The sequence below is a fragment of the Apteryx mantelli genome, chromosome 3, assembly GCF_036417845.1.
Source record: "Apteryx mantelli isolate bAptMan1 chromosome 3, bAptMan1.hap1, whole genome shotgun sequence".
NCBI classification, from domain to species: Eukaryota; Metazoa; Chordata; class Aves; order Apterygiformes; family Apterygidae; genus Apteryx; species Apteryx mantelli.
Genome location: NC_089980.1, coordinates 41095036 through 41119834, shown reverse-complemented (window position 1 = coordinate 41119834; position 24799 = coordinate 41095036). Strand labels below are relative to the sequence as shown.

Here is a 24799-nt window from a genome sequence, read left to right as displayed (position 1 = left end):
CTACAAGCGTGAAGACAGCATTTTACATATATAATTCATAAGGGAATTAGCAAAAAAAAAAAAAAAAAAAAAACAGCAATAAAGCATCAGAAACAGAAGAAGCAACCTACAAAGCAGTTGTGCTGAGAAGAGATCCCTTTGCAAAGGAGGTCAGCACCTCTGACAGTTCACAGCAGGGAGCCCTAACATTCCCCTTGCTCGCACCCTGCAGGAATGGTGTCACACAGCAGTGTTAACACCACACAGCACAGCAGTCCAGAAAGACAAGGAGGAGCCTGAAGAATTAAAAACTATAGCTCCACCTTCATTCCTGGGCCTCATCCACCTACATTAAGCTACGGTGACTTGGTTCCCTCTAATTTCCAGCTGAACTTCAGCTCTGAACACTGTCAGAGGAAGCTAACAGAGGCAGCGAACAGACGCAGCAGCTTGCGCAACAGTGTCTGGGCTCTGCTTAGAACTTTTGAGGAACTTGCTGGAAGTTGTGGGGGCTTTCTGGGACCCCCGAGGAACTAGAGGGTGATTGCTGCTAACAGGAAAGGGGATCTAGGCAAGGACAACTACAGGAGGCCTTAACTTCTGGGAGAAGCTCTAGCTAGGTGTAGCTGCCACTAATGAGCTCTCTTGGTTGCCACTGATCAGAGGGAGCTGGGGCCTTTGATCAGGGTGGGTCAAGCACCCTGTGAGTCAGTGCTAGAGAGAGGCCTATATAAGAGTCAGGCCTAGAGTGCAGCAAACAGAGGCAGCAATACGCTCAGCAGTTTGTGCAGAAGGGTGCAAGAAGGCACCTTTGTTTCCAATCCTAGTAGTGTATGCTTCCTCAGATACAGTCATGACACGCCGCAGAGCACCTTCCCCAGTAGCTGTTGGAGTCGCTGCATCAGCTGTGTCAGAGGCTTCGACACAGACAGACCCTCTGACAGCTGATGCAGCTCTACAGGTTTCAGGCTTCAGAGAGTGCTTGGGGCCTCTCCATGAGGCCTAGGCTAACAGACAGCTCTTCTGCAGAAGGTGCGCTGTTGTTGATGAGTTGTGTCATCAGGTAAAGGAGTTATGGGAGGAAGTAAGCAGGCTGCGTATCATCTGAGAAGATGAGCAAGAGATAGACAGGGTATTCTCAGAGACCATACAGCTCCAGGAATCCCAACCCCCCACAGCAGTGGAGCTGCCGGAGGGCTCTGTGCCATGTGAAACGGTACATCATAACACTGTAGAAGAAGGCTGGAAACTGATCACTTCTCAAAGGAGGAGAAAGGCTCTTACTCCTCCTGAAGACTTGCAATTGAGGAACAGGTTTAGTGCCCTTCAGGCTGAGGAGGAGCTGGGCATGGCTTCAAGGGAAGCAACTGGGCGGACAGACCCTGTGTCTTGCGGGAACACCTGGAAGAAGCAGCGAGCAATTGTTGTGGGTGATTCCCTGCTGCAGGGGACAGAGGCACCTGTCTGCCGACCTGCCCTCTTGTCTAGAGAGGTTTGTTGCCTGCCAGGGGCTCAAATATGAGATGGCATACAAAGACTGCCAAGGCTTGTCCACACATCAGACTATTACCCTCTGATGCTCTTCCATGCGCACACTAATGATACCAAGGGCAAATTGGAAACCATCAAACAGGATTTCAGAGCTCTGGGAACGGCAGTCAAGAGTTTGGGAGCTCAGGTCATTTTCTCCTCAATCCTGCCAGCGAGGGGGAAGGATGGGAGGAGGAGTAAATGGATTCCAAGTCAACAACTGGCTGCACCACTGGTATTGGCAACAGGGTTTTGGTTTCTATGACCATGGGACCTTGTTTGAAGATCGACAACTGATGGCAAGAGGTGGGATCCACCTCACTAAGAGGGGCACACATGTCTTTGCCAACAGGTTGGCCAGCCTGGTAAGGAGGGCTTTAAACTAGGAAAGATGGGGGAAGGGGAAAGTTACAGAGACAGGGTAGTCAGCAAAACATGGCTCAAGTCAGGATGCCTCCAACAGGTGAATGCAGCTGGGGAAGTGTGCATGGGACATGACTATGGAGGATCCTCTTGCACCCCTCCTGGGAAACCTGCATGCTCAATTACCTCCCTGAAATGCCTGTACACCAATGCATGTAGCATGGGGAATAAACAGGAAGAACTAGAGATATGTGTGCAGTCGCAGGGCCATGATTTCATTGCAGTTACAGAGACATGGTGGGATAGCTCGCATGACTGGAGTGCTGTCATGGATGGCTATGTACTTTTTAGGAAAGACAGGCCAGGAAAGCGAGGTGGTGGAGTTGCTCTTTATGTGAGAGAGCAACTGAAATGTATCGAGCTCTACCTAGGGGTGGATGAAGAGCAAGTCAAGAGCTTATGGGTAAGGATTAAAGGGCAGGCTAGCATGGGTGCCACTGTTGTGGGTGTTTACTACAGGCCACCTGATCAGGAAGAGGAAGTTGATGAGGCCTTCTACAGACAGCGGGAAGTAGCCTCACGATCCCAGGCCCTGGTTCTCATGGGGGACTTGATATCTGTCATCATCTGTCATCATCAGGACCACCCTGATATCTGCTGGAAAGACAACACAGCTAGGCACAAACAGTCCCAGAGCTTCCTGCAGAGCACTGATGATAACTTTTTGACACAGGTAGTGGAGGAGCCAACAAGGAGAGGTGTGCTGCAGGACCTTGCACTAACAAACAAAGAAGGACTGGTTGGAGATATGAAGGTTGGGAGCAGCCTTGGCTGCAGTGACCATGAGATGGTGGAGTTCAGGATCCTGCGAGGAGGCAGCAGGGCACCAAGTAGGATCGCAACCCTGGACTTCAGGAGAGCAAACTTTGGCCTCTTCAGGGACCTACTTGGAGGAATCCCATGGGTGAGGGCCCTAGAAGGAAGGGGGGGTCCAAGAGAGCTGGTTAATATTCAAATATCATTTCCTCCATGTTCAGATCGGTGCATCCCTATGAGTAGGAAGTCAAACAAAGGAGGCAGGAGACCTGCATGGATGAGCAAGGAGCTCCTGGCAAAACTCAAACAGAAGAACAAAGTATACAGAATGTGGAAAAAGGCACAGGCCACTCGGGATGAATATAGGAACGTCATCAGAGTATGCAGGGATGCAACAAGGAAGGCTAAGGCCCATTTGGAATTAAATCTGGCAAGGGATGTCAAGGACAACAAGAAGGGCTTCTTCAAATACATCAGCAGCAAAAGGAAGACTAGGGAAAATGTGAGCCCGCTGCTGAATGAGGTGGGTGCCCTGGTGACGAAGGATACAGAGAAGGCAGAGTTACTGAATGCCTTCTTTGCCTCAGTCTTTATTGCTAAGACCAGCCCTCAGAAATCCCAGACCCTGCAGGCAAGAGAGAAAGGCTGGAGAAAGGAAGACTTTCCCTTGGTCTAGAAGGAATGGGTTAGAGATCATTTAAGCAAACTTGACACCCACAAATCCATGGGCCCCAATGGGATGCACCCACGAGCGCTGAGGGAGCTGGCGGATGTCATTGCTAGGCCACTCTCCATCATCTTTGAAAGGTCATGGAGGACAGCAGAGGTGCCTGAGGACTGGAAGAAAGCCAATGTCACTCCAGTCTTCAAAAGGGCAAGGAGGACGAACCAGGAAACTACAGGCCAGTCAGCCTCACCTGCATCCCTGGAAAGGTGATGGAGCAGCTCATCCTGGAAGCCATCTCTAAGCATGTGGAGGGCAAGAAGGTGATCAGGAGCAGTCAGCATGGCTTCACCAAGGGGAAATCATGCTTAACCAATCTGATAGCCTTCTATGATGGAATGACTGGCTGGGTAGATGAGGGGAGAGCAGGGGATGTCGTCTACCTTGACTTCAGCAAGGCTTTTGACACTGTCTCCCATAACATCCTCATAGACAAGCTCAGGAAGTGTGGGTTAGATGAGCGAACAGTGAGGTGGATTGAGAACTGGCTGAATGGCAGAGCTGAGTTCAGTTCCATCTGAATATGATGAAAATACATGCTATTTATCACAGGCAGACAACCCTCTCAGACATAAGGTGAAGCCAGTACAAGGGACATTCAGAAGTGGAAGGACCCCTACAGCATAGCCAATTTTATCTGTCACACAGGCATGGAAAGGGGAGGATGAGAGATGGCTATCAGATCAATCATTCCTGCTTAGCCCACAAGAATGTGTCTCCCCACCCCTCCCAACTTGCACCCCATTCCCACTAGCCTAACTCAGTTATTAAGTTGTTGCACTGAGAAGAGGTCCCTTTGCACAAGCCAGCTTCTCTGACAGTTTACAGTGACTACCCATCATTCCATGGGCCCCCTCGGCCAGGCAAGTGCAGCCTAACAGGAGCTGGCACAAATAATAGATCTGGTAACAGCTTTTCCATTCTCTCCTCAGAAGACCTGAAGAGGGCAACTGCCATCACTGTGAGATACTTCATTAGTTGAGGAGAAGCTGCCTGTGTTGGGAAATCTCTTTCGACACTCGCTTCTGCTCAGCCATAACGAACTACATTAGCCAGATTTGCAAACACAAGGAACAGCGTCCTACAGTAAGGAGGGAAAATGCATTTCAAGGGCCAGAACACAAATGTTTCAGGTTTCTTCCCCTCCAAAAATCCCAGGTTAACCCTTCTGAGGGCAAGCAGAGTTCCATCTCTATGGATTTACATCAGACTTGATGTTTCACCATGGAGCAAGCCAGTAATGTAGGATCATCCTTCAAGATCAGACCCTTGATCCACCTGGTTAGGTGTCTTTAAAGTCAGAGTCAGCATTATGCGAAAACTTGCCATGGCTCGCAGTGTGCCAGATCCTTTCCTGATAGGCATCAAGTGATTTGCAGTGGTCCTCACTTGGGAGAATCTGGCCAAAGAGGTGGTCTTCTCATCCCACACACAGAGGGATGGGTTAGAGATGAGCAGCACAAAGAGAGGATTTGAATGTTTACTGTCTCCTCCAATATAAGAGTCAGAGAGCACCAAATTAAATCAATAAGAGCCAGGTTCAAAACAAGCAAAAGGTCATCCTTCCACAAGACGTAGTTAAGGTGTAGAACTCATTGCCACAGGATTCTGTGAATGCAAAGACTCTACACAGATTCAGGGGGAGAGATGGACAGGTGCAAGAAAAAGTCCACTGGATTACTAATTCTGAGACAGAACTGCTGTCTCTGTAAGTTCATGAGATCAAAGTATGTTTGCTCTGTTCTTATAGTCTTTCCCAGGCACCCACTGCGAGAGATAGGCTTCTAGGTCTAATGTGGGATCATTACTCTTAAGGTCCATTCACGGAAATAGGCCATATAGGGCATGCATATTTATGTGCAATGTTACAGTACAAGTGGATACCCAAAACAAAACCTGATGGTGTTCTTGCAGACCAGACTCACCTCACTCAATACAGACAACTGCTGACATGATAGCCAAGTGTTACATACTAAACTGACAACCCCATATACCATATCAGGTGAAAGACAGAGGAATTTGCATTGGACTGCAGCCCAATGCAAAATACCTCTGAGGAGTTTCCTCAGGAAAGACTTGTTCTATCAAAGTCAGAATGAAGGGTTTTTTATGGACAAAAATACATACATGGAAGCTAGCGTTTTTTAAGCCTCTAAATGATGTCACTTATATGTTCCACACCAAATACCACTGTTCTCTCCTGTTAACCAACCTTTGGCCACAGAACTTTTTATTTCTTATGAATAACCAACTCCTAGGAAATAATAATAATAAAACACCACCAGCCCCCCTCTTGCCCCCCACCCCAACAGTCTGGCTGTAGACAACTGCCTGGAGCAAACACTTGGCTTTATGTGTAATAACTGGGTGATAGGACATGGAAGCATTATTTGATATTTTCCCAGCTTACATCCAGACAGACTTTCAGCACACTGGTGTATTTAGCTGCCTGTCTGGCACTTTTCCTCAAGACAGGAAATTCCCCTTCAACCAAAGGAAATTTTCTTCTCTTGTCTTATGCCCATAAAGAGCATTGCGGATTGTGGCCTCTTATGCCAAGAAGTAAGGACATCAGTCAAAAAACAAAGCATCTCTCTGAAAGAACAAAAAACTAAAAAAGCCTGCATCAGAGAAATAGTATGAAGGAGTAGGAAGGAGTAAAGGAAGGAGTAAAATGAGACACATTTCTGAACAAAATGAGGGAGAGTGGTTAAGACCTTTACACCATCACCTACTTGAATTCTTTGATCTCCCTGAAACCAGTGGCTCAAAACCAAGTTTGTAGTCAACTCAACTCAATTAATCAGCTACTCAAGGCCAACGAATATAGCTTGCTCCCTAGAAATATCAGAAACCAAGGCCTGTCTACTCTCATTGCGGACATTACTGTATGTTGGAGTATATGGGAGTACTTTATCCAGACATTTTTTGCCCTTTCATAGTTCTAAATTCAGATAAAGACCATCTGCCTTGCAGTCAGGCAACAAACCTCAGGGCAACACATCTCTGAAGTGGGAGACATGACCAACAGAAAACCTCCTTAGAGCACCTAGACTCAGGCACTGGTTCCTTTCTTCCTCAGAAGGCTTTTCCAGCCCTGAACTCCTAGGTCTTCTCATATGGGCCGACACTGGAGCAAGGGTTGTGAGGTGATCTCAGGCAGGGCTGCAAAGGTGATCTCAGGCACATGTGTGCTGGGTACAATGACCAACCAGCCCAGACATCCCAGCCCTGTACAACAGCACCTGATTTGAGGAAGACAAGCCATGGCCCCACAGTCTGCCAAGCCTGCTAGGCACCTCCTGAGGTTTCACCACATCCCCTCACTGACAACACCCATTTGGAAGGTCTCACACCAGCGGGGCACAGGCATTGATCTCCCTTCCCAGCACCACAGCTCAAGCCTTGGCAAGCTGAAGGGGCTCTGCAGCAGTGACTAACATCTGCAGTGAGCCTGGATAGTGGGCAGGCTGCCTGTTTAAGACAAGCTGGGGAGAAGAGGACTGGAAATAGAGACTGGCCCACACCAACTGCCTGAAAATTTGATAGTCACTCAGAGAGCTTTCCTTGGGTTTTTAGCCCCTGCTCCCCCAGATGATGTTCTGCCATGCTAATCCTAGAGCAACTAGGAAAATCCAGAACACTGCACGAGCAGTTATGCAGCAACTTTGCTGCAAATCTTCCAGGCAAGATACTTTCCCATGTCCAGGTCCACCAGGAAGTCTCCATGTGTATCGACAGTATTTCACCCTCCATGAAGCTATCAGGGCTGGAATAAAAAGGATACCATATGAGCTCTTCACAGATGTGCCTACATAGGCAAAGGGTATTCTGTTGTAGCAGTCCCATTCTGCTGGGGCTGTCTCAAAGAGAGAATAGCGGAAGTCTACCTGGGCCAGCACCTGGCATGCTGGCAGTAATTACAGAAAAAGAAGAGACACTCTCCACATAAGATCTGCATCCTCTGCATCAGTCAGCACCTGGGGAGATGCCCTAAGCTCAGAATGTCTGTCCTACAACAAGGGAACAATTTGGACTTTGCATGGACCAAGGTACACACAGAGGCCAGGTCAGTGTCCAGAGGCCCACCCATGGTAGGGAGGAGGTTATAATGGAGTTGGGAAGTGAGAAAAACATAGCAAGAGAGGGGAGAAATGTCCAGAGGCACCCTGAGCTATCCACCCTCAAGGAGTGACCAAGCAGATCCAGAAGAAACTGGTCTTCAAACTGTGCTTCACATGTGTGGTGTGTCCCCACAGCTCAGGCAGACCTGTGCCTGGACGGGCACGGAACAGCTCTGTGTAGGTCGCATAGGGCCACGTAGTCTCTCAATCAACTTTTAGGCCTGAGTCACAGAGGAGAGAGGCTGTGTAACAGCACAGTCCATGCTACATGGGGAATGCCTTCTATGCAAATAAAGGTCACAGCTAATTGGCTTTCCTCTAAATCCCTGCCTGGGTGTTCCTGCTGCGTGGTTGTGGGTGGTGCTGGTACCTATTCAAAAATAGCTTAGCTGGCTGACTCTGCCGGTCAGTGGTGGTAAGAGGAGGCCAAACAGGCTGTGACCATGGCCACGTACAACAGCTACTGCAGGAGAAAACAGCCCTGAGAGCACACATACCTGTGATACTGGTTGCTAGGCAGACTTGGGTCACCTGGCAACCCAAATCCCAGTGAACAGGAAAACAGGGGCTCCAGAAAAATGTGGGGGGGTAGGAGGGGTTGACGCTGCCTACGCTGTGGGGGGAAGTATATTTCCCACTGAGAAAGCAAAATAGGCCCTTGGTTCCCATACAGAGACATCCCAACAACACTCCTGTGCCCCAAGGAGTGCTCCAAGGACAGCCAGGGAAGTTGGCTGGATTGGCATGCTAAGCAGAGTGGTGGTGCCCTGCCCATTCGGCACTCCACAGAGATGTCCTAAGGGCATGTGAGCCTTGGGGGTGAGGGTGGGGAGAAAAAAAAAGAAAAAACACACCAGCAAACCACAGTTTTGTAAGAGCCATAATTAACATAAATGATTGCCTGGGTCTGTTTTCTTTTTTTAATTCAAATATAAGCCATTCTTCTGCTTGGGTAAACTTTCAGCATCTCAAACAGTGCAACATAAATTCAGGAGCCATAAGATGGTGCATGACAACAGAAAATTATGTAGAACTTCACTGTCCTGCAAAGCAAGGTGGACTAATCTGTTTCCACTGAAATGCAAAAACGAAATAAATAGGATCACATTTTCAGAATTCAAATGTTCATTTAAATAACATCAGGAATTGCAAAATGCAAGAAAAAATAATGAGATTTCTTTGCGATACAGGCGTATGGGCTTTTTAAAAAAAAATCTATTCCATATTTTCATATTAGTCATAAATGAGGCTAGCTGACAGGATGTCTCATTAAACTGCTCCAGAGTCAATGAAATTCCCATTTTGCTATGCTTGCAATATTTGCTGTTTGTCTGAAGTTGCACACTCTGGAATCAAGTCATTATGGGAGATCATCAGTGTTGGATGATTGCACAGAGAAGATGACAAACCCTGAAGATTCAGAACTTAGAAGCCAAGCAGAAAGAACTGCAAACCTATTATTTTACAAGGCCTCAGGCAGAGGTCTCGACAGTTTATACCTTCTGACCGTCTGGGGCTAGCGGTACTGCCCTTTGCCTCAGCTAAGTCTATCAATACCATCTATCACGGCATTTTTTACCAACTAACATCATTTTAGTCCAAATTATCACAAGCCTAACTCGAGGCGTATTAGTAGGCGTTTTGAAAGCCGAAACTATACTTGCACACCTACATTTATGCAAGTACTTGTCCCCCTCCTGAGTGAGATTACGATGAACCAAAAGAGTCTAATGTTACCACCAGTTAGTAAAAGAAAAGTTTAAATTTAAAACCAAGTCCTACAGTCCTGGAGGAATGAACCTGTTTGCTGAGTATGTTGAAAGCCCATGAAGAAGACAACACCTTCACACACTACAGCAGACAAAAGCAGCTAAATTTTTACTGTGCAAAGCTTTCTTCAGTCAATCTGGAGACCAGTGGCTGGCCAAGCACATGACAAGCAGTCAACCCAAAGAAACAGAGGAAATTAATCTTCTGTCCTCATTCACAAAAATCATAAGCCCTTATACAGAGCTTTGAAAATGCACTATTCTGTGTCAGTAATAAAGACATCGATTCTCTCTTTTTTTAGCTGAGAAGACAAAATTTAAGGAACACACCCCTGGCTCTGCAAAGTAACCAGCTACCACCAGGACAGCAACTCAGAGTCACTGCCTGCCAGCCCAAGATTCACTGCACACAGATGACTGAACCCTCTTCACACAGAACTGGGATGACTCCCAGTCACTTGTCAAGGCCGGCCAGTCAGAACAGAATCTCATAGCTGACTACTTGCAGGTGCCAGCAGAAAATAACTGGCATGATTTGCTGGTCCCTATGGCTGTATAAGCACTGTGTACAGGCTGTGAGGATACATGAGGAGAGCTGACAGGGTGGCTTCGTTAGAACCTGGTCCGTACTTCCCTTTTAAGCAAGCATAAGGCTAGAATTAAGCAGCAGAAAAATGCAGTTCTCCATTACCAAAACAGACTCCACATAAGACTTTGTTACATTGATTGACATTAAGGAAATGACAAAACATGTCCTAAGTACCTCTGCCCAGGCCAAAAAGGAATATTCCAGGTACAAAAGTAATTTAACAACTCCTGTGGTTTGAAGCATCAATTGCATTGCCTCCAAAGCTGTTTGTGTCAACAGCAAAGCTGGAAGGAATTGCCACCCTCAAAGTACTTAGTTTTCTTCAGCTACGTGTTCCAGCCAGTTAATTTTTATACTCCACAATCCAACTGTTTCATTCTGATAATACCCAGGGCCACTAATTAAGGGCTTAGTTTGACTGGCAATGCACAGACTTGTTCCAACCAGATGCTCCCTGCCCCAAGGAGCTTGCTTGCAAGCAAAGCTTACAAAATAGACACCTACACTATATCCACTACACAAACATGCAAGGGCACAAGAGTTGAAGAAGGATTTGGAGAAGATGCATTTGTGTGAGAAATCCCTGCCCCCCCAAGCTGTGGGGATGAACAAGCCATTTCATTTGCAGAGTGCACTCTGACTCTGGTTGGAAAGTACTTCTGAAGGCTCGGAATCTATACTGGTCTCAAACTCGCATGCAACTCCAGAACGTATATTTAAAAAGCTATCTTGAACAATTTGACTTACATTTCAGGAGAGGCTCTCAGTGCTAACCAATCCAAAAACCATGAAAAAAAAAAAAAGTGTAGTGACTGTAATACTGGAGGCCCAGATAAAAATTCAGCCCTTGAGTTACAGGCTTCTTTTTCTTCCCTTATTTGAAGCATTTCACTACAGTGTGCACAACCCCCTTTTCTTACTCCTTTGTCCTGTCCCACAAAGTCTGCTCTGGAACAGGCCCAACCAACCCTAACCTGCAAATTTAGATCTGCTTTTGCCTCTTGATTTCCAACAGTCAGCCAAAAATCAGAGAATTCTGAATCTGGCCTAATCTCTAGCAAATAACACCAGACCATTGAAGCAGGAGGTTGAACAACAGGCTGAAGCATAAGGCTCCAGTTCACAATCCCTTCTTGGATTTAGCTGCAGCAGCTGAAGGACTCAAAGCCAATGGGCTGGCCTACAGACTGCAACAGACGACACGCTGCCATTGATCCACCCCTGCAACAGAGGTAGTAACATCCAGCGAGGGGACAGCTGGATCAGCAGGACCAGTCCTCCCAGGCTAAAGCAAATTTGAACCCTGGCAACCATACTTCACAGCCCAATCATCCTTACCAGAAGCAGAAACTGCTAACAGTACATGCTGCTCCAACAGTGTGTGAAATACCAGGAGCAAACACATCAGTCAGTCAATCCCTCCCTTCCCACTATGGTAATATCTGCGGAAAGGGCAGTAAGGGGACAATTACTTCTTCAGCAACACTAGCATGAACCAGCAAACCTCTGAGTCAAAGCCCTCTGAGCAGAGTTAGTGGTCAGGTGCCTAAAGACTAACATTAGTAAAAAGAACAGAACAAAAACAAACAAAAGAAAAACACAAAAAAACTATTACCTCAGCACCCAAAGCATGTGTAACTTCTCGATTCATTTACATGAGGCAATGGCAGCCTCTCAGCTTTACCAAGTGGGGGAAGACTAGAAAGACCCACCACAGCCACACTAGACCAATTCAGGACAGATGGTACCGAATAAAGATCTTCACAGTGGGCAGAAATTTCATCTTAAAAACATTCCCAAAGTTTGGATGCCAATCCAAGGTCAGCCAAATTTCCAAGTTTACAAAAAATGAGTTGAAAACCTCCCCAAGGACAGTCTCCTGGGACTCTGCCTGATTGCAGTACTCTTGGGAGCTAGAAACACAACAGCAGCTTGTTTTCCCTTGAATTTAGGAACTTCTAAGAAAGGTCATAAAGTCCAAAAGCAAGCGGGTAATGAAAGAGAAAAGCAGCTAAGCATACTGTTTTTTAAAGCTCAGAAAGCTCTTGCTTTGGGCTGTGAATGGAGATCCATTCTTATTCTTTCAAAATTAGTCCCACATTCTCCACTGACACTACTACAGACCTGATTTTATGCCCACACCTAACTAACTTTTCACTAGGTTCAAGGTCAGCAAGACTAGACCTATTAAATAATGCGTGCCAGAATACATACACACCTGCATGGGTCACAGACAGACTGTGAGGAAGCTGAAAACACCGAAGTTCAGCTTGCGACTAGCTGTTCCACAAGCATCTGAAGGCAGTGGAGAGAGATCATACCAGCAACCAGGACCTGTCACACTGTCTGTGTCCAGTCCAGCCATAGGGAGCTCCCATTCTTCTCACTCTTTGTGATACCTGTCCTATGTCCACACCTGCAAAGAGTTCTGGCCCAAAACTTAAGACAGAGCACTGCACGCTCTATTAAGCAATTAGTACACTGGCACAAGGCTGGAGTAAGCCGAGGCAGCCGCCCATGGTCCCCAGTGGCCTACAAAACATATGCAAATCCAGAGTTTGAAAGTCTGGCTTTCTGCCCATACACATGTATACCAGTCATTGTACCACTCCCCATGGCAGCCTGCAATGCTACCTCTGATGGTCTATTTATCAGAATTTCAAGAAACACTGCAAACTTAAGTCCATCTTCTCTGCTGAGGCTGCAAAAATGCAGCCCACCTGTTTGCAACACAAAACCTAGCACTAATGTGAACAAAATGGCTACAAATACCCACTCCTACAGTTTTTCTTGTGTGCCCCCACAGTGTCCTGAAGGCTGCATATATCCCCCCGAGATTTCTTTATGAAAACTCTCGTGGTTTCACAACTTGAGGTTCCAAGAGAAAAACAGTAAATATAGAGGAGGTGATCACAGCCACAAGGCCCGAAGATATAACATTCAAAAGAAATCCCCCACTGCCTCTGCACAGAGATATTCTGCACTGAATCCGTCCACCACAACCTAATGCAATGCCCTTATTTTATTTCCAAAGAAATCTAATCCTCCCTCCCCTAAAAAACACAGAATCTGCAATCCTTGCAGAAAGAAGTGCATGGACACAAAAAACTTTGAGGAAATATCAGTACCGTTTCTAACAAAGTTGCCATCAGCCTGGCCTGAGTGACTGTGCAGAAGTACAGACGCACTGCAATCCGCCTCTGTGTAACACATACAAAAGACTCCACTAGAGTCGAGTATGTGGATCCCCAGCCCCCATTCCAAGCAATGAGGGCTGCTACTTTTCCCATATCACTTCGATTTGGGGCCAGATGTTGCACTTTCAGCAGCACCGATGCCAGTCCAGAATAACTTCACTGATTTGAGCTGGTACCTCCAGATTCACAACAGTTTCACCAGATCAGAATCTGGTACTTTTTGTAACTAGCTCATCATGACTCCATTTTTATCCCATTGCATACAGTTCAGAAATTCCTCCTTGTATTTGGCAGGAAGGGCTTGGATATTCCTTATCCTGAATTTGTGATCTTAGCATGCCTTTTAAAAACTATACAAGGACCTAGGGAAAGTTAGAAAAGCCACAGGTCAATGTAGTGAGCCAGACTGCAAACTTCAGCTGAAATCCCGGCCTTCAGAACCAAAAGAGAGAGAAATGTAAATAACAAACAGAAAGGCATTTAAGGCAAATTGTTTGTGTACAGTGCCTAGCACAGTGCAGTTCTAGCCTGCTGAGGTCTTTAGGGACTACAGATTACACACAGACACAGATAACTAGATATACAGGCATATGCCTATGTAGCTAAATGTAAACTTTCTTAAAATAAATATTTCTAGACTAAAAAATTCAGACACATATGCCTTTATTCACCCCTCCGTGTTACCACTGAATTGTGCAGGGTAACTCTGAATGCAAAGGAACAAGACTTTAGTAACCAGAATATAGTCTAGGCCAGTTCCTACTAAACACACTGGATGAGAAGAACTGGCCCAGCATAATAAAAACTGAAAGTTAATAGCTTTTATTATCCCTATTATTAATTACCTGAAGGGTACAAAAAACATCCAAGACCAAACTGGGTGTTCTTACCTTTAGCTGGAAAGGTTGAATTTCATTCAAACTCTGGTTCCTGAGCTTTTTGGTGAGGATCTTCAGCATGGTATAAATCCAAAGAGCCAAGAAAGGGTTAAGCATACACACACATCTACATCTGCCGAGCTGCTGCTGCTATGCTTGGAGGAGCTCCGCAGAGCTTGCATTCAGCACCCCCAGGTACACAGGGGGGCAACGCTCCGGACGGCCCGGTTTCAGCTCTGCCCCTCTCTTTCCTCCCCCACCGCACTCTATCTCACAGCCCTCAGCGTGCGGGGGGGGGGGGGGGGGAATCTTTTTTAAATGCCTAAAAAATATAAATATAAAACTTCCCTTGCTTTTTTTTTCCCTCGTTATGCTTCAGAAAGAACGGAGGTAACAGCTGGCAGGGTGCTCCGAGGGGACATTTGGTGTGGGGTGTTTACTGAGACGGCAAAGCTCTTTAGCCGAGGCCCTGGGCTCTGCTCATAGCAGCGGTCTAACGCGCCCCCCGCCGCTGCGGCCGCCGGTGCGCGCTGCCCCAGCAGGCATCCCGCCCCGGTGCGCGTCGGGCCGCCGCCGCCGCCCCGGGCACCCCGCGCACCGCGGCCGCTCTGCGCCTCTGCCCGCAACGGGAAACTTGTAACAAACAGCGCGGCAGCCGCGGCGCCCATTGGCCGGCCGGGGCGGGCCGTGTCAAGCCCAGGGGGCAGGGCCTCCGCTTAAAGGGGCCCCACCGCCCCCGCGCCGCCCCCCGCGCCCGCCCCGGTGCTCGGGGGGCCCGGGGGCTGCCGTCCCCAGGCGGCAGCGGTAAGCGCTTGCTTCAGCTGTCTGCGCTGGGAAGTGACATGGTCAAGTTGTGCTCTGCTAGAGTTGCCCCTGCTCTTCTGTGCAGGGCCCCGTGCCGCGGCGGGGGGCTAGCTGTGATGCCTTACGGCAACCACAGGCTACGGTCTCAGGAGAGCCGGGAGGCCCTTTCTGCTCCATGGCTCTCCGCAGGCACGCTGGGGAAGCCTGGTTTTCACACTGGAGAGCAGCAGCTCCATCCTGGATGGAGAGTTGGACGAGTGGGGTGATGCGAGCCCAGCCCCAGGAATACTCCTCACAGAGTAAGGGTATGAGGGTGCTGTAAGGGTTGGTAATGTGGTGTGTAGCACTGCACCAGTGGAGCACGGGTTTGAACAGGCCTACTGTGGTACGGCTGGGAGTTCTTCCTGGTGACACTTCCTGGGTCCCTGACCTGAATGGGCTCTGCTCAGGATGTAGTACAGATGTCTGCCTATGCTGTACTGCATCCTTGCTTGCAGCCTGCTCACACCAAAAGGGTAACAGAATAGGTGCCATGATCTACCCATTCCATCCCCTGATTCAGAGCAGTGATCTACAGCAAAGCAAATCTGTATCCTATGTGGAGTCCCTCAAGCCACCCAAACAACTTATAAAAGGCCTACAGAAGCAGGGAAGCTGGCACCTCTGCTTTTTCTCACAGCAAACAAGTGCAGAGCCAGGATGGCACAGCACCAGCTACTGTAACTGTACCAACTGCCCTACATATCTGCAGCAATTGCTTCTTAAGGCAAGAGCAAGGTGCTCCATTTCTATGGCCGATTCTCCAGCACCACCCTGGCAAAACAGTCAAGAAAGTTATCAGGAATTAACTGATGCACTCCCAGCCACTTTGAACTCACAGGAAGCCACGAACTCACTTCACAGAGGCACTATCCAGCAGTAATAACAAAGGGCTTTTAGCCACTACCAACTACATGCTAGAGAGAAGATTTCAGCATCTAGGTAAATGGCTCCTCTTACCTATTACCTGTCCCTTGGGGCCAACAGGGCCTTTCATCCTAACTTTCCTTTGGGAAAAGTTCTGAAACATCGAGGAGGTCTCAGCTTGTGTACAAATTCCAAAGAAGCACAGGCTGTTTAACATATCAATTCTCTCTTCTCAGCCAGCACGCCTGTAATGAGATAAGGAAAAAGCACTGATAAACTGCTGGCTGTGGAAAAGGAAAAGAACATCTTAGTTTCCGAGGAAGGAGGCTCAGTTCAGCTCCAGTTAGCAAAGTATTTTTCTTGAAGGACTACAACAGGCACAGAATCCAAGCCAGAAAACAACCTTTTTGCCTTTCTAACAGTGTATTCTTAGAAGATGGCAGCAGAAGTAGACTAACACATCTGTTAAACCATATTCACTGAGTGTATTCTGTATTCACACTATGGACTTAATTCTCAACCCATTTTCTCCCGCAGTTCATACCAAATTGAAATCATCCTCCAATCTTATGACTCTCAGTCACCATACATTGTTCTAGATACTTCTGGTTTCATTATTGCATGAATACAGCAAAACAGGTAATAGTGTATAATATCAGATCACTTGCCTAGCTAGTCTAGCATCCTGCCTCTAAGAAAGGAGAACAAAATGCCAGATGAAAGCATAAAGCCTCCATATAGATAGGCAATCATATATCTCATGTTAGGCAAGAATTACTCCTGACCCCTCACTGATAATCAAGGTACACTCCAAAACTTGACAAGTGAGAATCTCTTACCAATTTTTTATCCTGGTGAATGTCACTTAAGGTGATTCATATTTTGATTTCTTTATTCAGGCACTGGAGCCATTTGCTTTCTCTGTAATGGTCTGTAATATATGACCCATAAACCACAGTCAGCTTTAACTACCGGGTATGATTGCTTTCCCATATTTGAGCTCTCTGTGTTCAAGGGCTGGAATAGGCACATTCCAGGGCACAGTTGCTTGTCCCAGGACAGATGAGAAGCTGAAGAGCTCCCTGGAGCAGAGAATGGCAGAACCTGCCATCCCACCAGCAAACACCTCAGAGCCTCTACATGAACTCATGCAGCCTCACCAATGTGCAAAACAACAGCAGTGACCCTAGCCTGGCGGGTTCAGTGCTAGGCTGCTTAACCTGTTCCTGGGCCAATGGCACTAATGACAAGTGGCAAAAGCAAATGCCAGTGATGCTTTGTCATAGCACCTATGATATGAGAGAAACTAACACTGTAATTTCTTGTATTAACTCTGCTTCAACAACCTTTGCCTCCATATTTTGCAGCAGATACCTGCAGAGCAACAAGTTCTTTCCTGCTTTGTATTTCATATAATTAGAATAGCCAGGAAAACCAAGTTCCGGTACAAACAGTTCTTTCTCAGGTCACGTTATACACACTTGCTCCCAGTGTTTTCACATGTTGAGTGGCCACAAGCATTTCTCAGCTCCACTTGCTTAGCCAGGCAGGCTCAGTATAAACTCACAGACTGTCTAACTAGCCTTGCACACCCTTGCACTGGTAAAGTACCATGGCCTCTCTCTTGCTCCACACCCACAATGTCAGGAGCCGCTGACTGACAGTTCACAAGCTCTCCATTGATCCACAGCATCCTGCATCTTTTCCAAGTGAGAGAGACATGGCAACACAGTGCTGCAACCAGAGACAGGCAACTTAGCAGAGCCCTATAGCTTAGAAAGCCCTTGCAGAAAGCAAGGCTGCAACCTACTGTCTCACATCTTCCCCATATGTGTTCCTATGTGATCCCTGCCTCCAGGATGAGACCTGACATGCTAGATGAGTTCCCAGTATGTGATAGGTCATGATGCTGCATGGCTGTATACTGGAAAGGAAGCTCTCCAAGAGGTCTGGAGATGTTGCTTCTCAGCATGCATATGGGTTGCAGAATATTATCAGAGTGACTTCCACCCAAGGATAGTAAAATATTTTCCAGTGCTAAGTAGTAGTATTATCCCCAAAGAGGAAAACTAAGACAGGGGAAGATTACTTGACTTTCTGAATGTCACAGAGGAAAGCTGTGGAAGATGCAAGAATAGAAGTTATATCTCCTGGCTCTTAGCTGCATGCTCCCAGACTACCCCAGACTGTAACCTAGCCTGTTACTAGATCACACTGGTGGAGCTATGCAAAATTCAGTGGTTTCACTTCCCAAGCATCTCATGTGATCTCTTTGCTTTGGTTTTGGTTCCTGTGGGTTTCTCACCCCTGGAGTTTTGATCTGAATAGTGGGTTCAAACCAAATCCAAATCTCAAAATCAGACAAAGGGGCCAAGTTTCCTCAGGTCATATGATAAAAACATGAAAAATGCATTGCTGAACATTTATGGTAAGCCCATACACCTGCTTCAGCATTGCTCCAAGACCTGTTTAAATTCCTCACAGCTGGGGGAGGAGTAAAGGGGAGGCAAATGGGAAGCTATCCATGCAAGCACACATGGCATTGCAATGACAAAGAGGGCAAGATGCTATGAGCTAAGCCAGGATCCCGGCTCACTTCCACAATACCCACATGTTGCTGCCTGTTACTGTCACGGGTAAGGCACCCCCAGAGAACTGCTTTAGTTCTTTGTGTGCCACATCTTTTCCCTCAGAGAGGCTCCTCTCTGGGAGTCCTGGTCAAACAGTATGATAGGGGAGATGGGCAGGGGGCGAAGACAATGCAGCTAGGGTTCGTTTAAGGCACATATCTTTTGAGTTCTGTCTCCCATTGTGCCTGGGGGACAGTCTAATACCCTCTGCAGCTTATCCTCCCCTGGGTGTACCACTGACACTGTGAGATGCAAGAACAGGAGTGTGTGTAGGTGCAGAAAGCCCCATTAGGCAGGCCTGGCCAAGTCTTCTCGTAAGAGCAGAGATGCTGTTTTCACCCTTGGAAATCACCTGCGGATTTGCTCAGCCCATCTCACACACCAAACTAGTCTTTTGCCTCTCTTCACCACATCCTGCCGTATGCCGTAACTGCTCCATCTGTGCAAACTCTGGTCTGAACATCCCAGAGCTAAAGGCCAGAAACATTCTGGGCAAGAGGTTCAAGTGCCATCTACTGGGCATCTTCCCTCATTACACCAAGGGAGACTGAAGGATGAGGAGCTGGAAAAAAAACTTCCACCCCCTCTGGGGTATGATCTGAACCGGGTGAATGTCCAGGATGGACATCAGAGTGACAGTCAATGCCGGGCATGGGGAGAACATTCCTAAGGTTTGCCAAGTGCAATGTTAAGAGAGAACGGCAAGGCAGAAGGAGGATGAAAGCTGAGCCTAGAAATCACTTGGAGAGAGATGCAGATCAAAATCAGGCACTCCTTGAGCTGTGCTACTGTGCAGATCCATCCACCAGCTGTCTGAGCCACAGCCCAGTGCCTGTAGGTAGACAGTTCACGAAAATAATGAGAATGGTTCCCAGAACAGTGTGACTGGCAGAAGAAAGGCAGCTACAGCATGTGTTCAGCATGGCAAAGGGCACTGAGCTCTATTCCTGATCTTGCCATTGATCATTTATGGTACCACAGGTAATTTCTCCTCCCTGTGTATGAATTGCTTTGCCTGTAGGCTCGTCCAGAAGGGATCATCTCCGACTTTGCCTTTGTGCAATGTCTGGCCTAACACTAGCCATTCTGAGTCCTCTGCAGAACAAACAGTAAATTTCCCCTTGACCCTGCTGCAAGAATGAAGTTGCAGTGCACACAAATGCTCTCCAAGCTAGTCCTGTATGTGCTGTCTGTGCAGCCCACTACCAAGTGGGGTGTTGTGGGTCCTCTTCTAGGCCTGTTTGCACAGGAGCAAATGTTTGCAGCACCACCTAGAGAAACATGGTGTAGGCTGTAATAGTAATCCTGCTCTCCCTCGTTCTCAGTGTGTTAGCCACGTGTAGGCTCCTCAGAAATACAGACAAAGGAAATTGAAGAGTTCTCCTGCTTTTAATAGCTTCTTCCTTTTAGCCCCTGAAGGAGAGGAATCATCTCATCTGGCTAAAGGATCTCTGACCTTTTTTCCCCAAATTCATTCACTGCAACTCACTAATGTCTCTTCCTTTTCAAACACCTTCATGGTAATAGTCCCTGCAGTGGTTCTGAGCCCTGCCCTGTAGCTAGTGGGGAGCAGTCAGTCCAAGGAGGCACGAAACAGCCACTCTATACATCCCACCCCCCACAGAGAGGGCCAACCAACTCATCTGCTGCCTCAGACTTAAGGTCTTTCAGACAAAAGACAAGAAATGTCAAACTACACTGCTTAGAAGGGCAGCTCTAGAGAGAAAGAGCCTAGGTTCCTGTGAAAGCAGGAAATTTCTCAAGCAAAAGTGCTAGGAAATGAGCACACTCGGCCTCTACAGAGGAAGAGAGAAAATATTATGAAGGTTGCTAGTTTAATGGGGGGGAAATTCCTTCCTGGAACTTCCTGGCTGCCCAGACAGCCTCTGGGCTCATCCCACGTCTATGAATAAGACACAGCTTTCAACACCAAAGAGGTTTCTCAATTCCTCTAGTTACGGCATCCTATCTAGAGCCTGTTTCTAGTTGTGAACCATTTCAGGGCTTAAAGGAAAATGAAAAAGGAGCCAGGTTAGTATCACTGGGGAAAAAAATCCATCCCTTGGAGAAAAAGCAAGGAGGAGGCAAGCTTGAACTTGCTACCTTGCAGTCCACTCCTGGTGTGAACGCAGTGTATGGGTAAGGAGAGCAAGAGCCAAGCTGCGCCTGCACTGCACCCTGGCTGGGCCAGCTCAAATTGCCATCAGATAATCAAAAACACCAGCCAGGCACTTGCAAGGTTTCACAGAGCTGTTAGGACTTCCCATTAGCCTACACTCCTTCTCCAGCTGCTGCCAAGCACCAGTTCATCAGTGGGGAAAGACAGTTCTGGGTCTACTGAGGTCACTGTGCAAACTGGTACTACTGAGCTGCTCCCAGCATGGCAGGGAGGCTGAGGAGAGGAACAGGAGCCCTGGCTGAGGCCTCTGTGGGAGTGCCAGTACAGCAGAATCCTCAGAGAAAGACTTGGAAGTAATATATACAGCTCTTAAAATAAGCATAGAAATGAAAAGTACTCTAATGACCCAGGATTTGGCCATAAACCAGTCAGAAGCCAACAGAAGGGGTCCCAGCATCCAGTAAAACTGCACTTTGAAGGTACTCTTAACTACAGAGCAAGACAAACTGTCTTCAGAAGCTTCTGCCTCAAAAGCTCAGATCACTAAGGGCCAAGGAGGGAGAGGGCCCTTAACCTTAGAAGATGTTGTGACGAGAATAAAGCACACATGGCACTTACCCTCTGCTTTCTGAACCCTGTGAATGCAAATTGCACCTGTATGTTCCCCAAGCTCCTCTAGAGGCCAAGGCCAAATGCTGAAACCTTTATCAGTTTCCCACAACTAAGGGCAATTATTTGCAAGCTATCCACTGAAAATCTTAGTTAGAACAGTTCTCCACGCAGCAAGGCTGTATAAACAAGGATGAAAGTGGCCTTGGGAAGGAGGAAAGTTTGGGATCAGAAAGAGTGAGCTCTGCATGCAGGCACGTTACCACTAAAAATGGTAGAAAAGGAGGACAAGAGAATACAAGCTAAGACAAAGGGCAGATAAAGGGTGGGAGTGGGATGTTTTTTATGGAAGTCTGATTACACAGCCCTCCCTTATGTCTCTGTGTGTCTAGAGGAAGATTTTCCAGCCAAGCAGTGCTGTCAGAACAGAGGCAGGATTTGGCTGATCAATGCAGATGTGACAGCTACATTAACCATGGGGCTGCTGTCCTATAAACCCCACCTATGGACCGGCTGGCTAAGAAAAACCGTGTGAAGAGCTACAAATTGTTTCTGATGCTTATGCCTGTACTATACACCAGCCGTCCCCAGAGGGCACAAGAGACCACCTCTTTGCCTCGGTACCAGATCACCTTGCAACCCAGAGCTGCCAGGAGAAGGGAGAGCAGGCTGGAGGGTTTTGGCTGTTTCTTGGGTTTTCCCAGACCTGCTTCTGTGTTCTTCCATATCAGCTGAGGGCAGGATCTGGAACTGCTACACAGCAGCAATGAGCTGCTTCAGGTCAACAAGCACGTGTGCAGCATCTAGCAGAAAGTCACACTTGAATTAGCCAGAGGTGTCAGTGTGTCTCACACAGCTAGCCAGGGAGGAAATCCCAGGTTCTGTACACTCCCTTGTCAGTGCTTAAACCCAAGGACGCTAGGAAAGGCCAGAGTGAGAGGGTGGGATTCAGAGGCAGGTCCAATCCTAGGATGACCTCTCCTGGTCTGAAAGTCTGAGGGATGGGTAGTAAAGTCTGACACTAGTAACACCCTGCCACCAGTCTTCTGCTCAAAGCAGAACAAAAGTATGGCCTGCACAACCTGATTGCATTAGAATGAGGCAATGCAGAAAAATTCTTTCCATCTTAGCTTCCACACCACAGCCAGCATTCCTGGAGGTATAAAAGAGTAATTTCCTGGAGCTTGTCTTTGGAAAACCTTTCCTCTTTCACAGCTAGATCTAATCAGCTGTTTTCTGGCTTCCTTCTAGATGGGTAATGGGCCCAGATACATAGCATCTGTCCCCAAATTAACCAGCTCACATATCATGAAGTGCATGTAGCAGGGGCATGTGATTCAGTCTCCAGGAGACCTCTGTAGCTGTGTAGCAAATTGTGAGAAAAATGGGGAAGAGAGGTTCAGTCCAAATGATGAGACATTAATCTCAGTCACTCCCCAGCCCTTCCCTTCCCTCCCCCCCCCCCCCCCCCCCGTAAAAGTGAAGAAGGATTTCTGAGGATCCAGCCAAATTCGTTGTATATATGGCAGACACTGGCCATATCTGTAAATAAATGGTCTTCAATACACTTCTGCTCAGTTGTTTGCTGCTGTCACACTATATCAGCACTGCAGTATCAGAGCTGCCCCAGCACTCCCCCACACATTGATTTGGCTGTGGTTGGGATGTGGATACTCAGGTCACATATTGCATAGCACAGTGGCAATCCCGAACAGGCAGAGTCACATAGGGTACAAGAGATATTCATTATGTCAATGTTCATCTCTCAGCCCTGGCCTAGGTATTTTGATGCTAATGTGGTGGTTATATTGATAGAAACGACGCTCAAGCCACAAAGAGAATCAGGATAAGAGGATAACAGGCAGGGTTACAAGAAAGAGCTATGATTAGACCAGATATATGGTTCAGGAAAAGTATGTGACTTAGAGCATTGTAATTAGCACCCCTAATACAGAAAGTTATGTTCCTCCATATAAACATAGGTGTGCTGCTATCAGTCAGACATCTGTCTGTGCCATTTTCCAAAAGATATACAAAAGCGAAAATCTCAAGTACTTTTGCTTAGTGAAAACTCAGTAGCATCATTCCCAAGATGCTGTGCCACAAGAATCAGTATAACTGAATGTACTTGCAGTGATGTTCCTTTGCAAGATCTAATCAGTCCCTCTATGATTTCATCTAGCAAAGTTATCTTAATTTTAAAATTTCCAGGTTTGACTCAAAGGCAAAGGAAGCTATTTTCTACAAAGTCTGAAGAAAATTGCCCAGTCTTTGAAAAATTACCCTGCTTTGTATGATTTTATTGTTTCTCTTATGTTTCGCATGCCTTGCTCCCTAAAAAATGTTTTAAAAATGCTAAACAAAGTTCACTGTTGGTATATGCAACCATCATGCTGGCAGTGATAACAACTGTGTAATTACAACCCATTTGGCCTTCTGCAGGGTACCTGTTATTTTGGAACACTAAAGGGTCATTATCACAGACAAGGCTTTTTAGCTAAGGTGATAGAAGAGTTAAAGGATCAAGGCTCATGTCCATTAAAAAACAAAAGTCATCCAATAAATTTGGACTTGGGAGAAATCAAGTATCTAAGTCCAGGCACGCAACCCTTAAAACTCTGCCTAATCCCTTGGGCTCCTAGACTATGCCTATACCAGTAAATTAAACGTGCCCAGGACTGTTCTCTGGCACTGAGGCCCCGGGCACAGGATGGCTTGCACCCATACCGTTAAACTCATTTATCCTCCAAACAAGGCAGCTGGATCCAAACAGCTTATTGGGAATGGCCCCTGGCCCACGCTAACTCCCTCAGCCATGCCTGGGAAGTGTTTGAAAAAGCATTAACTGGCACAGGCCAAAACCATGGCAAGAGTAAGTTAACAGGAATCAGCTATTAAATTTAATACACAATGGAGTTCTAGTGCCTCAGAACATTCTCTGGCACCACTTAATTTGCTGATATAGATGCAGCCCCAAAATCCAGATCCTAAACATACAGTATTTATATACACATGTAGTGCCTATGTATACATGCTTCCATACTATCTATATATACACCTATGTAGTATAGTATACACTTATACAGTATACTTAAAAGTAGCAAGTTTGGTTTGCGTAGGAAGAATGTTGGCAAAAGTGTGGGGGATAGTGTTAAAGTTACTGGTTGACTAGCTAATCAGCAGTTCTGACTTTGAAGCATCTTCCTTCCTTCCACTTTATCTTTCAATTTCTATCTTTTCAGACACTGGCATTTTATTCTGAATAACTGAAACATTTGAGGGCAATTTTCACACTCATAAACAAACTGGAATGTGTATTCCTCCATGCTTGGGGGTGTTTGTCTGGACAGGGCCTTTGCTTCTGAGATTTGCTGTGAACCACCAAAACTGTCTTGCATCTATGCTGTACATGAGCTGGCAGATCCCAGGAACAGTATGAAGACCAGGGCTTTCCTGTGACTGAGCATCTCGTGTCCACCTTGCCTGCAAGAAAGGCTTGAACTACAAGCTCTACCTGCTCCTCATGGTAAACAACACTGCAACTGTTCAAAGAAAGTCATTGTTCTGTCCTGTCTGTCTGTCATTAGCCACATAATGTCATTTTGCAAAGGCAAACGGGGCACACTGGGATGATGGGATTGACACAGCAACTGCAAGCCGATTCCTATAGCACATTTAGGACCCTGAGTGTGTTCTAAATTAGAGAGTACACTAAGTTCCTCCTGGCAACAATGAATGGCTTTCTTTAAAGCTACCCCAGGC

The 24799-nt window shown here is 46.9% G+C and overlaps 1 protein-coding gene across 2 annotated transcripts in view; it reads right to left on the bottom strand.

The window, feature by feature from the left end:
* The window catches only part of LOC106485571 (uncharacterized), a 62738-nt gene extending 48474 nt beyond the window's left edge, over positions 1-14264 (bottom strand). For both annotated transcript variants that reach the window (XM_013943982.2, XM_013943983.2), the window contains exon 1: positions 13982-14264. In XM_013943982.2, the coding sequence (XP_013799436.1) occupies positions 13982-14086 (105 nt within the window). In that variant the 5' untranslated portion in view covers positions 14087-14264. The remainder of the gene's footprint in view (positions 1-13981) is intronic.
* Between the last annotated feature and the right edge of the window lie 10535 nt (positions 14265-24799).